At 29.7% G+C, this 17,737-nt stretch overlaps 3 protein-coding genes across 3 annotated transcripts; all 3 read right to left on the bottom strand.

Moving 5' to 3' along the window:
* Window positions 1-205: 205 nt before the first annotated feature.
* On the bottom strand, window positions 206-12,352 carry LOC124949830. Its single transcript, XM_047495560.1, has 11 exons — window positions 10,925-12,352; window positions 9,975-10,065; window positions 9,701-9,900; window positions 9,239-9,490; window positions 8,833-9,151; window positions 8,470-8,707; window positions 3,652-4,030; window positions 2,495-2,585; window positions 1,878-2,410; window positions 1,058-1,394; window positions 206-894 (listed from the first exon to the last, which is right to left on the bottom strand). The coding sequence occupies exons 1-11, from the start codon at window positions 11,199-11,201 to the stop codon at window positions 672-674; spliced, it is 2,940 nt and encodes a 979-aa protein (XP_047351516.1). The 5' UTR covers window positions 11,202-12,352; the 3' UTR covers window positions 206-671.
* Window positions 12,353-12,462: 110 nt separating this feature from the next.
* On the bottom strand, window positions 12,463-13,079 carry LOC124950135 (probable RNA-binding protein EIF1AD). Its single transcript, XM_047496437.1, has 2 exons — window positions 12,813-13,079; window positions 12,463-12,727 (listed from the first exon to the last, which is right to left on the bottom strand). Exons 1-2 carry the CDS (start codon window positions 13,077-13,079, stop codon window positions 12,518-12,520), a joined length of 477 nt encoding a protein of 158 aa, XP_047352393.1. The 3' UTR covers window positions 12,463-12,517.
* Window positions 13,076-17,405, bottom strand: LOC124950119 (DNA polymerase subunit gamma-1, mitochondrial). The gene is made up of 3 exons (XM_047496383.1): window positions 17,278-17,405; window positions 13,277-17,081; window positions 13,076-13,107 (listed from the first exon to the last, which is right to left on the bottom strand). Exons 2-3 carry the CDS (start codon window positions 16,983-16,985, stop codon window positions 13,082-13,084), a joined length of 3,735 nt encoding a protein of 1,244 aa, XP_047352339.1. The 5' UTR covers window positions 16,986-17,081; window positions 17,278-17,405; the 3' UTR covers window positions 13,076-13,081.
* Window positions 17,406-17,737: the final 332 nt, after the last annotated feature.

Genomic DNA, 17,737 nt, shown 5'->3' with positions numbered 1-17,737 from the left:
TGTAAAATAGACGTATATATATATGTTCATAATTAAAGCCATTTCTTTAGAAGAATACACTTGTTAGAAAAGCAATGTATATTTACAGCATAAAACATTTACGTGCACGTGCAAGTTCGATTATTATACGATAATGTAAATTTTTAATATTCTTTAGTTCACTCTATCGTTTGATATGTTACTATTACAATTATAAGTGAAAAACGATTGCTATTCAATTGTGAAATTACGAACAGTACAATATCGTATATATGTACATATATATATATATACGATTATTGAATGGTATAATAAATAAAAATTGTATACATACAGTTTATTCTTCGATTCATATGTAAGGGCATGAAAGGTACATTAATTTTTTTTGTATTTAAAATTTAATCTACGAAAATAAACAATTCTCAAGAATTTAATAGATTTCAATTGATCGTTCCTCGTCTTTATTAGAAAAAATCCAAGCGTAACTTGTACAAACGTGATATCCTTACGAAATTTTATATTCATAAAGAAAAATCAAATTGGTCCATCAAAAGAAAATCATCTTTCATATGAAGTATCGAAGGGAGTCAAAAAAAGACCTCATCTGATTTATCTATCTCCATTAATTTTCCCGCGTTTGTAGATATAAACTTATCGAACGAATCCTTTCGTCTAAAAAAATAAGGCCCGGATCAAATGTGCGTTTCTTTTGAAGAGGCCCTTTCCTTTTTGGTCGTCCAACATTTCGTTCGTCCGTTATACGATTGTACGACCAGCGATGATCTCCTAAGTTCTATCGATGCGATGATCGATGGATCATCGTCGATAAAAGTCTCGGTCGGTGAACTTCTTCCGTAGTCCTCGTTATTCCTTAAAGATCGTTGTAAGATGTTTGTCTGTTCGCTCGAATCATATCTGAAAATAAATCGATAGAAATTTTTTTCGTTCGACTTTTAAACATATAAGTGCGACTTGATTTTTTTTCCATTTTTTTTTTCTTTTTTTTTTTCTATTTTTTTCTTTCTCTTCCCTTTTGTTTTCTTTCCTTTTTCTTTTACAAATAAAATAGATTCTTTACCTTTTGATACTCCTTCTGTAACGAAAACTCCTTACACGCATCATACGAAATTCTTTTCCAGTTTCACAATCATAAACTGTGACGCTATTATTACCATCCGATGACGTAGAAAGATTGACAGACGAACACCATAACGTTTCTTTAAATGCTGTCCTGTATTTTGCGCTCATCACATTATATAAAATCGGATTAACGGTTGTACTGAAGTAATAAAGGCATCCACTCAATGGATGCAACCATTCATTTATATCGTCGAAGTACGACGTTCGATAGACGTAAAGCAATCGTTGTGCATGAAATGGTGCCCAGCAAACGAAGAACATTATCACAACGGCAACTGAAACATATATTACGTACAGAGGATCCTTTTATATTTCATTTTTGTACACTTTTTGAATATAAATAAATAAAAAAAGAAAATGAGAGCATGTGAAAAATGAAAGTATCGAAACGCGTAAAATTATACAAACGATAATAAAAGACGCTTCAATTGCTTTCGAAAATAAATAAATCTTTGAAAGGTAAATAATTATTGTTTCCTTTCTTTGGTGAAATACGTTCATGTCAAATCGCTGGTTACGTAGTATTCAAACTTCATCAAAACTTTTCAAGTTGCAATAACTTTAATTAAGAACGTATAATAATGAGATCCGAAAGAAGAATCGATTTTCTTTTTTTCTTATTACACATTGTTTTTCACATTATTTATATTGACTTTGGCTATCTATCGTCGAACACGTGAGACAATTTATAATTTAAAATAATTCATCGAAATATACTATAAATTAGATTACTCTTGAATTATGGATCTCTTACTTACTAAGCATGCGTACGATAGCTTTCCGTGAGTGTGCTTGTCTCGTTTCGCCGTGGACCGAACCCTCGATACTGCGACCAAGCGTGTTTCTTTGTATTCGGAGACACATTCGTACGTAGAGAATCATTATGAACATCATGGGAATGAGAAAGAATATCAAGCAGCTTAATTCGTAAAGAGGAAAATCCGGCATGTTTTGTAAAAACATCGCACATACTGCTGAATCCTCGGAGTATCTTCCTGATTCTGAACGTCGATCAAGAAAAAAAAAAAAAAAAAAAGAAAAAAAGTTAAATACAATAATGAGGAATGAAATATCTTGTAATGAAATAACACCTGGAGGATATTCGATGTAATTGATAGTGGTGTAAACTGCAAATGGTATTGCAAAGATCAAAGCCACTAGCCAGACTCCAAGAATGAATCTAACAGGTCTCTTTAAACCGCTCATTGTATAGAGATGCAATGGATGACAAATCGCCAAATATCTTTCCAAGGAAAATGCCACTATCGTAAGTACCGACGCGTAAGATGACCTTAAAAAGATTTAAGAAAGGAAAAAAATAGAAGAATTGAAGAAATAGATAATTGTTAATCCCTTAAACAAATTTCATTCTTACATTTCGGATACAAAAGCTCGCAATTTACACATGCACAATCCTAACTGCCATGGATATTGTTCCCAGAATATACTCAATTCATTGGGTAAACCTGTGAAACAAAGGATAAAGATTTAGCCTAGGAGGGTTAATTGACGTCTTATTATTATTTGCTTTGTTCAGATCATTCCTATCATTGCATAATGAATCTTTATAATTCTCTAATTAAAATAACGTTTATTCAATCATTTTGTTATAATAATACGAAGAATAATACGTGATGTGATTTTTCATCGATCACATCTTAGCTCGGAGAAGATAAAAGAGGTGTCAAAAATATGGTATTATGGAAAGGAATCTATGCGGTCTCAGAATTTCTTTACGTCGTTATTTTTATATTTTATACATACATATATCTATGTATCCATACACATGCATACATAGGCACATACATATTATATATATATATATATATATATATATATATATATATATTTATCTTTCTTAAAATATTATCCAAAAACGATAAATTGCTTATCTACGTTTGTGTATACATACGCATCTTCTTTATATATTTTCACATACAATCGATAAATCTTTTTAGTTCTCTTTGGTAAGAAATGGAGATTCGAATTTTTATAGTATCCTCTATCTATTTTGTATCTATAGCAGCACCTATCTATTTTGCCAATAGATTTGAAGAGCGATTTATTTCATAAATAAATTCTTAATATAATGCTTATAGTATATTGAAAGTATGACTATTTTATAATATAATTATACCCTTTGATAGCCAGTAATTTTGTATTATTCAATCGTTCTTTTTTTGTCGATACTAACCCATTTGCAAATATATCATTTTACTCTTCTCTCGCATCTTCCTATATCATTAACGATAGCTTTAACAATACCGTTCAAATCGATGTTCAAATCAAATAACGGAATGCTTATGAAAAATTTCAAATAATGATATTCGGTATCTATGTGGTTTTATTTTCAAAAAAAAAAAAAAAGAATGCATATCATTCTTAAAATTTCTTTTCAAAATCTATAAACATCTACAGTATCTATAAACATTTATGTATATCTATAGAAATTTGTTGGCTATTTGAGAGCGTCAAAATTCTTTGAATTTTGTGAAAGTTAAAACAAACAAACTCTTAGATAGAAGTACTCACCTAGAACTAATAAAAGAAGATCCGAGATGGCCAAATTAAAGAGATAATAATTCGTAGCGGTTTGCATCATCGGTTTCTTCTTAATAACAATGCATGTCATGATATTCCCGAAAACGCCGGTAACGAAGATAATAACGTAAACAAAAGTAATAGGTAAAACAAGTTGAAGCGGCAAATGCTTCGAACCCAATTTCTTTTGCAAATATTCGGATTCATCCAGATTCATAAATTTTGTGAAATTGGTTAAAGGTAACGCGTAACGGCTTGATATATTCATGCCTCTTAAATATTGGGTTTCTTTTTTCTCTTGTTGTTGTGCGAATAAATTAATCGAATTAACGAAGAGGATGAATAAGAAGAGAAAGAGAATTCTTTTAGTTTTTCCTTCTCAATTTAATAATAATTTGTTCAATCATCGTGAACACACATTATAGAATAAATAAAATCTTTCATCGAAAATAACGATAAATCAAATTTTTCCAAATTATCCATCGTTTATTTGATTTCGAAAGAAATTACGTCAGTTTGGATCACGATCGTTTCATTTTTTCAAATTAACATTCCATTTAAAATTCACGTTCCATTGAAAAACTTTTTCGTGACATCATCACGAAACCGAATCACGAATATCTAGACGAAAATTCATAGCTTTATGATTTGTTTATTTTTCAAAAATTATAGTCCGAAGATACGCGAATCAAATATAATCGATTTAAGAGCGTTCTACTCGACACCCCACGAACAAGTGATGAGAACACTGAGCGAGTCACTACTGGTATGACTTACCTACGCGCCCCATCTACCACGCATCCAACCCTTAGCTTTAATTCAAGAGAGTCTGCGAATTGAACTATTTTACTCGTAAATAAAATTGCGCGCATGTCACGATACGTTAAGCGCATTCATGGTACTCTCCTTAAATAAATTATTCTAATAATCGATCATTCTTAGTTCTTAGCGACAAAATCCATGAGACTTTTCTTTTTTCAATTTATTTTATTCAATATTTTAATATCCGTTTCTGTAATATCATTTATTCGTATCCTTATAAAATCTTCTCATTAAGAATTAGCTCGAATTTGAGTTTGTGTAATAAATATCATTATACCTTTTAATCAATAACAATAAATCCAAAACAATGAGCAAATAAATAAATCGTACGGTAATCCTAAAAATTCGTCAGTATCAGATATCAGATATAATGCGTTACATATCAGATGATCATATATAATGTATTATTTAATACACATTATATACGTTTACCACAGGATAATAAATTACTTCAATTGATTATCAAACTCTCGTACTTTAATGGTGATAGATCGATTAATCAAACTGTGGAGTTAATCGTACACGTTGTTTTTAGATGGAATCTCTGCTGATACCAATTTTTTTCACGTATTTGAAGTACCAACGAGTTATTTATTACCATCCATATGGTGATAGCTATAATTGCATCAAGAAAAAGAATTTTTATTTTAGAATTAATTGTTAAAGAAGAAAGAAGTTTCTTCGAACTTCTTAGAAAACTATAAAGATGTAAACGTGCGAACTCAATGCAAGTAATAAAAATATAATATTATAATGTATTCATGAATTTTGAAACCCTAGGGACATTCTCTCGACTTACTTATTTCGTATTCATTTTAAATATAATACGTATTATGCAATGGTATCGTAAGATACAATTTATTATGAAATTTTTTTCCTACTCTGCATCTCGTATTTTACTATAAAAATTTCTAGCGAACTTTTGTCATTATTCGTAAGCCATTCGAACAATTCGATCGAGGATCATTCGATATTTAAATCTTTCTTCTTCTTTAAATCTTTACGCAGGAAAAAATGTATCACATCCTTTTGAGAACTATAAACAAACTGCCTATAGTGAAGATAAGTAATTTTTCTTTTCCTAGCCGGAGTCATTTCTCTCGCGTATGTAGGTAAATGGATTTGAAACCAATCTACGTGAAAGTGACCGCCTTTATACGATGACTTGAAAACTTGAAACTGAGGTTCCAGAAGTAGAATTACCGTGCCGATCACGAGAACATAAAGAAGAAGCTGCAAAAGTTTTTCACGTGAATTTCAACAAGTGAATTATTCCGATTTCTTTGGGACAATTTTATCAATTTTTTTCGAGATATTATCGGCTAATAAATTTTCTCATTATTTATTTCTTTTATAAATAAAATAATAAAAATTATTTTGTGACTGTTCGAGAACGATTCAAGATATTAACTTCCGAAGTAAAAATAAGATATGTGAAACGTAATCATAGAATTTTTTTGCATTCGCTACAAAAAAACGATGTTATCAAAGATTAAGAATCAACGATATCGTCGGTTCATTTGGAAAAATTATATAAAATGATGTGGAAGTAATGACCGAGAGTAGTATTTCATTTCGAAGATGTTAGCAACGTTTATCGATTTATCCAACACTTTGATAATTCTCTTTGGACAAACTTTGTTCAGAGTTTCCCAAAATCGCGTACTATATTAATTTTGCACGTAAATGAGTTAATTTATCTTTATGTATAAGATTAACGGTATCAATTGTTATAATTTCGAATTATAAAATTTATTGTACGAAACGTACATCAAAGTATGATAAATCAACGATCATTGATTTTCTCGTACATGAGTTATTTTACAACAATAGTTTCTCTCTCTCTCTTTCTCTCTCTCTCTCTCTCTCTCTCTTTCTTCTAATTTGAATTAATTATTAATCAATAAAAAGACAGACGCATGAATATTTTTGTAAATAAATATTATCATTACTTTGCTCGCTATTATTCACCCTTTAGTCGTATTAATCAAATTGCAGCACGATCTCTTGAATTTCACGGTGCGAATTTTTTTCTCTTTCTTCTTTCACAAAAAACATAATACGCTGCGAACATATGAATATGGAAGAAAATGAGAATTTAGGATTCTCATACGAGCGGTGTATGAAAATAAAGGGATTAGTAAAGGTCAGTCCGTTCTCGAGAAGATATAAAACTATAAGAATAAATTTAAAGTTGATTCCAATATTATGATTAGATTGTAAACAAATATACATAAAAAAAAAAAAAAAAAAAAAAAGAAAATAGAGAGAGAGAGAAAGAGAAAGAAAGAGAGATAGATTTTATTTACCAAATACCAATATCGAAAAGTTTCTTCATTTTCGTGCGAATTCATTTTCACGTCTGTAATAGAATTGAATTCTTTCCATCTAAATCTAAAGGTAATATATTATAAAATAATAAGATAATTATTAACGATGTATATTGTTATTACCAATAGCAATAAGCGTTTTTTAAGTAATCGCAAGATAATATCCAGGAACATGCATTCAAATGCATATTGTCAAAATAGATTCGATTATTGTCAATTCCTTTAAAAAGGATTAGAAGTACGGGAAAAATTGAGTTCTTCATGTTTTTTTAGCGTACGTTTTCTTTCATAGCATTTTCAATAAATGACAAATTCAATCGACTATATGTTACATTGCTTAGGTTAGATTTTGACAAAAATTTAGTTGTGACAATACGACAGGATTTGAAATTAATGAGAACGTTGATAACAATGAAGTTGACTTTTTGTAAAAGAAAAAAAAAAAAAAAAAAAATAAAAGAAAAAAAAAACGAAGTATATACATATGTCCTTCGCGAATGCGAATTATATATAAAAAAATATATTAATCGAAAGAAAATCTCATCGACTTGATCTAACGAAAAACAAAAAGCATATTAAAACAATATAAATATTCGTCTTAATGCATTAGTATTTAAATGTAGAATATGGTCTTTTTATTCGTTTAATTTGATAATAAATCAAGATCGATATTTGATACGAAATCGTTCGTCGAATCAAAGATCAATCATTTTGACAGAAAGGTATTGATCGATCATTTTTTGTATTTAAATTTCACGTGTCTTCTCCAGCTTTCCTCCGCATTAAACGTGGAAAACGTTTTATGTCATGTTATTAATATATACAATTTGCGATTCGGTATATAGCGGATAAACTTTGAAATGTATTGGCAGTGAAGCATGACATGCTATATTCTGCATGCAACAGAAGAGAAAAGGAAGAGAGAGAGAGAGAGAGAGAGAGAGAGAGAGAGAGAGAGAGAGAGAGAGAGAGAGAGAGAGAGAGAGAGAGAGAGAGAGAGAGAGAGAGAGAATATAAACTAAATGGGTTAAAGCTTAATGGTTTTGCTTGGCTTTTGCTAAAACTTCGATTGGCTGTGAAGAGTGACTGCTTCAAAGAAAAGAAATTATAAATGTGAAAAGAAAGGCAAAAGAAAATAAAGAAATAATTTTCCGTAACAAACACGATTCCTTTGTTATTCCGTAATATTAAATTAAGAAAACATAGCTGTCTTTGTCGTAGTATTTATCGTTAAATTGATTGATTGATAAAAAAGACTACAAAGGATGTTTTCTTGTTTTTTTTTCTTTTTTTTTTTTTTTTTATCGAATAAAATTAATAATAATGTTGATAGTAGTTAGAGCAAATATTAAAAAGATAATAATAAAATATTTTTTAAATGATTGATTTAATAAAAAAAAAAAAATAATAAAAAAAAAAAAGACATACCGTTCATCAATACTGACTTAGTTTTGTACTTAAAAATTTTTGGAAGCATCATTAACAAAATATACAAAGAAACCAAAAAAAAAAAAAAAATAACGAATGCTAACTTCTTTATGTGTATATATGTATATAAATAAAATTAACAACTAGATTTTTTTTCTAGTAACTTAAAGCAAACAGAAGAATCAGAATCTTCGCCGAATATAAAAATACACGATCATAGTCATTATCAGAAACTACTACTGGCCGTTGAGATCGATTCTTTCACTATCTCTTTCGATGTTGTACTTTCCTCACTGCTCCGTTCCTGCACAATAGGATGTCCATTGTTATTTAGAAGAGATTTGGATGAATCCTGATTCCTAATCTTTCGAATTTCATCGTAATGGTTGCACATAGATCTATCTCGAACAACTCGATCTCGATTTGAGGAAAATCGAAAGACTTCTTTCGCCTGGCCAAATGTATACCTTAAAAAATATTTATATATATATATATATATAGGATATGTTAATATTATTATTAATTAATTAATTTCTTTTTATGTTCATTTATTTTATTCTTATTTTTACTATTTTTTCATCATCGAACAAACCTCATTGAGCACCTAAAACGTGGCAGATGAGGTTCTTCGCTAGATTTGCATCGGCAAAGATCGGGTGGCTTAATGGTCCAGCTTTTCCTTAATTTCCGTTTACAGCAAATCGTTTGCTTAAAAGCCTCTCTGTACTTTACGCTCATCATATTATAAAGAATTGGATTTACCGTGGTACTGAAGTAGTAAAGGCATCCGCTCAAAATATAAAGCCATTCGTTTAAATCAGGATAATAATCAGAATCCTTTGCATAAACGTAAAGCAATCTCTGAGCATGAAAGGGTGCCCAACAAAGAAAAAACATGACGACGACGACACCTATAAAAAAGAAATAATCTTTTGTATCATATACTTCCATTATATTTCTAAATTCAGAATTTTAATAAGAGGAACGACAATGTGTACTTAACATTCTAATGGTGGATTTTCTAGATTGAACCTGTCGCGTTTCTCCATGAATCGAGCTGTGAATGACCGGTCCAACCGTATGTCTCATACTCCTTTTTATTTCCAAACCCATCCTTGTGTAAACAACGAGAATAACAAGCATCGGTAAAAAGAAAAAGATGATGCAGCTTATCTCGTAGAGCGGAAAATTCGGCATGTTATTAGATAGTATCGCGCAGATCGCTGACTCGGCGGAACAATTCCCTGATTCTACGTACATACAAATGTTGAAATTAATTATTATTCTCATATATACATATATATATATATATATATATATATATATATATCTTATAATCTTTTGAACAATATAATAATACGTGTTAAGTTTATATAGGTATTATTATAGAAAATAGAATAGATATGAAATATCATATCTTTTTCGACAATCAAAATACAAGCTATTATTGCTCTATTAACTTGGAGGGTACTCGACATAGTTGACTTTAGTATAAATAGCGAACGGTATTGCTGATACTAAAGCAATAGACCACGCGGCGAAAATAAAGCGTATTGGTCTTTTCAATCCACTCATAGTATAAACACGAAGGGGATGACAAATGGCAAAATATCGTTCCATGGAGAAAGCCACTATCGTGAGAACTGACACGTAAGAAGACCTGCGAAAGAGATGTAGAAACTAAGATAAGAGATTGTTAAGGAAATGGTGAATGAGGGAAGATCGATCTCTTACATTTCGGACACGTATGCTCTAATCTTGCAAAGTGCAACTCCCAAAGTCCATGGATATTGTTGCCAGAATACGCTGAGTTCATTCGGCAAACCTACAATTTTCGGATAAATTCCAATATTAAAATATCATTTTGCATTATATATTTTTGATCGATATTTTTCTGTATTATTTTTTTCGAATTTTTTGTGAAATTAATTTTTTTCTCCAATAATTTAATCTTTCATTATGTAGATAAACACATAGTATATATTTTACTAATAACGAATAGTGCTAACATGATGGTACAAGCTAATTGGTATTAAGGATAATTTTCATTTGATGATACAAATTTGACAGAGATTTGAGATGTCTCGTAATGACGTAAATAGAAGCAACTTTACTATCGATAAATAAGACACCGACGAGATAAAATCGCGAGTGTACAGAGCACACACAAAGCTAAGATTAATTTAAAACTGTTATCTTCATTTCACATTTAGGAGAGGAAAATGTATCGCGTATTGAAATCAAACGTCTCAATTTGTAAAATATCTGAATTTTCAACGATCTTTCTCCTTCGAAAAAAAAAAAAAAACGATAAAAGAAAATAAGATCTGCATCAGGAATTTGCGTCATTGTAATCTTTACTATCTCGTTTAGTTTTACGAATGTTCACGACCTTAAAAATCTAATCGCATTATCGTTGTCACGAACGTGTTTTAATCGATTATCAGAAATTATCATTCATCAAAATGTTTCCCTTCTTAATTAGAGTAAAGCAACTCGAGCGATGAATATCGTCATTCGTTTGACGTAAAATGTACAAAATCAAGATAGATAGGCAATAGATAGAGAATGAAAAAGTAATATACCTCGGCGATTCAATTAATTTTTATTAACGTTGACTTATTATGTAACGCGAAAAATTTTCTTTTAAATGCACCATCAAGGAAGATGCAAAGAAAGCTTACCGAGTATAAGTAGGGTCAGGTCGGAAATAGCCAAATTGAAGAGATAGTAGTTAGTTGAAGTTTGCATCGATGTATTTTTTGCAATAACCGTACAAGTGGCGATATTACCAAAAATTCCTGACACAAAAATTGCCACATAAACGGTAGTTAGAGGCAATACCATACTCATAGGGAGATATTTCGAACCTAATATTTCATTAAGATATTCGGCTTCCGTCATATTTTTTATATCCATCTTGGTCCAAAAACCGTCTTCGTCAAAAATTGCACAACCCATCTTGGCAAATAAATTTTCCTTGAATATCACAATGACAACGGTAGGATGAAATTAGATTCTTCGAGAATGTCACTCTGTGTTTTTCATTCTAACTTGAAAACTGGTAACGTCGTTGATACTTGAAAGTTAAAAGGATTAGGCTTTCGTTAGAACAGCAAATCCAAATTCAAAAAGATCCTTATCGAGCTGGCAATGTGTCTTCTTGTCGAACATGAATGATCATATTATTTTTCTACTTTTAATTCTAATATCATCGTTGTTTTTCGTTTGATGACGATTGGACTGATGAGTAATTGCATTTTATCGGTAAAATGATCCTCTTGTACATTCGTTCGATCGTATTCTCTCGTGACACGTTTTTAATAAATAAATCTTTTCTACTTTTTTTTTTTTTATTTTTTTTTATATTGTTATTTAATAAACAAAATTTCCTTGTGTATATCAAGAAAGACCAAAAACAGATTCTTGGGAATAACTAATGTTATGATGGTCGCGTTTGCAAACAATTAGAATATCGAAGGTGACCGTTTCCCTTTGCAAGCTTTTGTTATAGAATTCCCCCACAATCTTCGTCGACAGGCGGAAACACACTGACTTTAATAATCGGTAGTGATAACATTTAATGTCATCATGTATCTCTCTAATTTCGCCGATAAAAGATAAGTTCTCTTATTCGAAATAACATAAACTTTCTAAGATTAATTTATGCATTATACCTCGTATCGTTATAGTATATCATAGTCTTATCTATACTACCGTCATTTCTTAATCTTATAAGATATTTTATTTTCTCATATAAAATTGTTTCGTCAATTGCCGTATAATAAAATGTGCAATTTGCAACTGTTTTAAAATACTCTATAGTTCAGACAAAACGTGACGTAAAATATTTTCCAATATTTTATTTAGATTTTAATTAATTTATTGTAGATTAATTTTTTTAAATAGATGAAGGTAAAAATTATATTATATTACGCTCAATTTGTAGTATATGTAATCTAATTATGAAAAACTACAATGATTATTATACCATATACATTCAACAATTTTTGTTTTCTAAACAATTATCGAAGAATTATCAATTGCCAAAATAGTGAAACGAATCTTGCAATTTTTTTTTTTATGATAGAATAATAATTTTAATAAAATAAGATAGTATAAAGTAAGATAAAATAAGATTTAATAAAATAATTTAATTGTAATAAAATAAGATAATTTCTTAATTGGATTGGTCAATTGAATAATTGGAGACGACAATAAATTCGATTTATATACAACTTTTTTATAAAGTCTTACAAAATACCTTATATTAATTACTAGTCGGATTCATTAGAACTTGTGTCCGAATCACTTGATCTATCAGAAACATAAGTTATCCTATTTGTATTTACAAAAAGTTCTTCCTCTTCTTTATCTTCTTCTTCGTCACTATTATCTTTTATCGTTTTTTTAGATTCCTTTTTATTCAATACTTCGTCAAATTCCAATGGCCAACATTTTTGTACATGGTACCATTTTATATGTTCCTTGACAAAAAAAAAAAAAAAAAAAAAAAAAAAGTATTATATTTTTAATTGCATTTACATATATACCTACAATGAAAAAACTTACTCGTGTTAATATCTTGACTATCTCTGCTTTGACCTTATCGCCTTCGGCAATGGGTTCAACTAATACGAAGTCTCCCCTTTTTATCCAAATGTGTCGTCTAAATTTCACTGGCATTGATACAAGATATTGTTCACCAGCTGAGTTTACAATCTCATGGAGATTATTGCCGCGCGATTCGACAACTTTAACGATGGATTGAGATTTTGTTGGAATACTTAAGTCTTCCACCTCCTTCACAACATGTTTACGTTTTGTTGTTTTTGACATTTTCACTCTGATAATTTATAAATAGCGACTGTAATAGATTGAAAATATAATAATTAAATAAAATTCATATTTAAAGATTCAACTAAATATAATATTTCGATTCGATCGATTTTTTTTTTATTAACTTAAACTCGTTTTAAATTGAATTAAATTATTTTGCATTTTCTATTTATCATATTAGATATCTTTCTTATCACGTTTAGTTCGATGCCACGATCCTAAGGATCCATCAGACTTTTCCAATGCTGCATATATATCTAAACTTTCTCCAACAGGGATACTATATCCATTTTCAAGTCCATGAGGATTTGATGGTGTTTTACAATCTTGACTTGATTCTTTTCGAAGAACCGTATCTACTTCTACAGATGCAAAAAAAGCTACTGACATTGGTAAATCGTTCATACCAAGCCTCAAGGCACAGAAAGATCTTGTCATAAGATTTGTTACGTGCATTGCAAGAGCAGCATTGTATTTGTATCGTGATGGAACTAAATATCTTACTTCATCGTGAAAAGAAAGACAAAACCTTGCATTATCTTGCATTAACCATCTCATTGAAACCAACATTAAATGAAGAAAATCAACTGCACCACTTTGTACTACCCAATTAATTTTAGTTGGTAAATATTTTTCTTCTTCGTCCTCACACTCTAATGCTCGACTAAGTCTACAGTTTAAAAATGGCGTTACAGGTTTAGAACTACAAGCTATTTCCTCAAGTCTATTAAACATTGCTGATTCTGAACCACCAACCCATTTACTCTTGTTAAACATTTCCATAACTGATTTTTGAAAAAATTTTGCTATCTTCATGGCTTCATACGATGTATATTGTCTATCCTCCAAATCTTCGTTAATATACTCAGATTTCAATGTATATACTTTGTTACCCTTTGTCAAAGCAAACATTTTTCGAGATTTAGATACGGCATTACTTTCTGTCATGGTAGGATTAAATTGTTTTAACAATCTTTCAGCAAACTTTTGCCCGGCACCATAAATTCTTGCATAATTGATAATTTTTGCATGATCTCTAGATATTCCCACAGCTTTTGCAGTAACACTGTGCATATCTGTTCCATTTGATTTGTTTCCTATTAAAGTCATCCATCCAAAAGGTGTTGCTCCATGCACTTTCTTATAATATGCATCTCCAACGATTGATGCAATCCATAATTCTTGACTGTCAACATCAGCACCAACTATGTTATATCCTGGTGGAGCTTGTATCATGGATCGTAATTCAGAGCCTATACGTTCGGCATGTGCATTAGAAGCAGTCATCCATGTAGGTTCTACTGCTCGCCTTGTTAATGTTCCACAGACAACTACTTGTGGAACTATTGCACCAAATTGTGTATTGTATTTCTTTAAACTACTTGGCAAACAATACTTTTCAAACCAGATAACCATTTGGGACATGATCCTGTCTCTGTTGTTTCTCCAATAAGATACCTTTCTTGCTATTTTCAAAATTTGTGTAGCACTTGAATCTAATCCAGCAAGTACATTATCCGAAAACTTGTTCAAAAAGTCTTTAGCCAAGGGATTACCGACATTGAAATTAATACCATCTTTGTGTGGTAATTTGAAGAAGTAACAACAATTATCTAAAATAATATCGCACCAAATTCCAGTACCTTTGTACTTAGTATCATAAACTGTTGTACTTTTTCTCTTGTATTTCCAAAATTCTGCTTTATAAAGATCGTTTTCTAATTTTTTATTCAGTATTAACATTGTATCATCTGTAGAACTTTGATAATTAGTTGTTTCTGGTAAAGGACATTGATTTAATAATTGTTTTAGAGGTAATATAGTTTCAATATTTGGATCATTGTTATATGGTACTAATATACCCCAACCATGTTTCTTAATATAATGCAAAGGATAATTTTCCCATGTTAAATTTAAAAGTTTTGGAGTAATCTGCGTAGATGTACTTATATGTTGTGGTCCAGGTACCCAATTTTCATCCTCATTTTCAGTTTTTTTAGGACAAAGTTTTCTATACCAAGCAGGATATCCAGCCATATATGGTAGTTTAACTGGTAACAAGTATTTTGTTTCTTCTAGATAAGAAAATTCTTTTTCCAAGGGATCCTCGTCTTCATCATCTGTTAAATATGTTTCTGAATTTATGTCACTAGTTACTTTATTATTATTTTCTTTGGTTTTTAGCTCTTGTAACTTTGTCGTAGACAAAGAAGTTTTCATCTTAATATTTTGAGTACTCCAATCCTGATCCCACATCCATAAATCCTCTTTATATTTTTCATTATGCATTAATTTACAAACAGTATTTGCTCTTTTAGTTAGTATAACCTTAGATTCATAATTTAAGTCTTCATAAATAGACTCTGATTCTTCTATATATCTTTGCCAATTGGAATTTACTGGAAGATATGTACAACTAAGCTCTAACATTCCAGCGAATGTAACAGGATGCGGAAATCTTTCTTGAAAGATTGGAAATAATTTACAAAAGACATTATGTGTAGCCAATACATCAGAAGCACAATAAGACATTAAATTATTAAATTGTTTTCTTATATCATCCAAAGATCCTTCTACAAATATATTTCTTTCTTCTTTGCTGATATTTTTTCCACAATAAAGTTTATGTACCTCACTCAAACTGTTTGTTGAAGTATAGCTCAACCATTTTTCGGTATCCTGTTTTTGTTTTTCACTTCTTAAAATTGCTCTCTGATAACTATTAAGTCCACTGACACATATATGTAATGACATTGTGTCTACAAAACGTGTTCCAGTAGAATTTAACCAATATTGTTCTTTTATTCTTGTTCTATCATATGAAACATTATGGCCTATAATGATCTTTGGTTTTTTATGAGAATTCTTCAATTTTATACCATTATCATCTGCATTACTTTCTATAGGAATCAACATATTGGAAGTAAAATAATTAGTACCAAAATTACTTTTTCCATTTTCTATAAGAGTTGGTGATACCCATCCATACCATGCTTTTTCTGTAACAGCTGTAGCTATTGTAGGTAATGGACCTTCTTTTACACAAACTTCTACGTCTAAAATCATTGCATCTTCTAAAGGATAATTTACACTTTCTGCACCATCACTGGTATATCTAGTCCAACCTTTTTGAAACAACCATTTTGAAGGTATCTCTGGTATATCAGTAATAATTTTATTTATGATCTTTAGATAAGGTAAGATTTGTTCCATGGCAATATTATAAAAGTGTTCTTCCAAGTCCTTCCCTTTCAAAGGTGGTAAACATATATCAACGTCTGATATTGCCTTTACATCTTCTGTATTTATTCCATATTTATGTAAATCTTTTTTTATATTTTCTATTTCTTCTTGAGAAAGACATACATGGTTTTTATTTTTATTGAATAAATGCTCATGCAATGGTTTAGAAAGCATTTGCATATTAATTTCATTAAATCTGGTAATATTATGAATATTGTCATTGTTATTGTCATTTACAGTTTGCTTTGTATTTTCCTCTTCTATATCTTTTCTATGTTCGCCATTATTATCATTTTGTGTACTTTCTGATGAATAGTTTGGTTTCATATATGGAGATAAAAATGCTTGTTCGAAATTGTCAGGTATTTTAGGTTCATTTGTAACATAATATTTCTTAGATATATTTTGATTTTCTTTATATGAATATAAAGATGAGAAATCCATGAAATTCGTATCACTTTGATCGTAAATAGTATCATTGTTATTAGAGATTACATCGTTAGAGGTTAAGGTGATACTACTATTAATTTTAATATTTTCCAACTTTTTGTTATGTAAAATGAATCTTTTTTTGACAACTTTTTTATGATTTTGTGTATCAACCTTAATATTGGTGCATTTATGCCTTATGCAAATGTGAGTAAGACGTATTTTTAATCGCATCTTAAAACGTGTTCGCAGCCTTACACTTTTTCCAAAATATACAACTATCTTTAACACGTGACACGAAGTTATGAAAAAATTTGAAGAGTATCTTACCTATATAATAAAATAATTGAATTATATTATCTTAAAAATCTTTTATCAGATCATAACAGTTATGTAAAATATTATGTTGAGCTTATATTCAAAGTTTCACTAGAATATATCAAAGTAGACTTGCGTAAACAATTTATATACCAATTCTCTTCCATAAGGTTAAAATATAGAGTTGGACATATGGAAGGGAGCTTACATATATCTAGGAATAATTAAGTCCATCGATCTGGAAATTATTTATCCTTTTGTATAATAAATTCATCTTGTTTGTTTAGTTTTACGATTTTAATGTAATTAATGTAAAATAATTTATTTATAAGGCAAAGAAAATAAATCAGACAAAAAAATTTCCACGATTCTGATTGGCTGTAATCTAATGTTCGTTTCACATATAAAAATAGTTCACTTTTTGGACACAAAGCAATTTCTATTTAGTCTTTGTTGAATGTAGATTTTAATAAACTAAATGATCATTATTTAAAAGTAAATTATAAATCTTTTCTAATGTTTAATTGTCTGTCAATTAACGTTAATATTACTATTATCAACTTTCGCTAGTAAATATTATTCTGAATATTATTAAAAGTTATTATTCTGTTGTAATAGATGGAAACATATAAAAGTAACCTCAATTGTGCCATTGCAATTTCATTACT

This window comes from Vespa velutina, chromosome 6 (assembly GCF_912470025.1).
Source record: "Vespa velutina chromosome 6, iVesVel2.1, whole genome shotgun sequence".
Taxonomy (NCBI): domain Eukaryota; kingdom Metazoa; phylum Arthropoda; class Insecta; order Hymenoptera; family Vespidae; genus Vespa; species Vespa velutina.
This window is presented reverse-complemented; position numbering and strand designations above follow the sequence as displayed.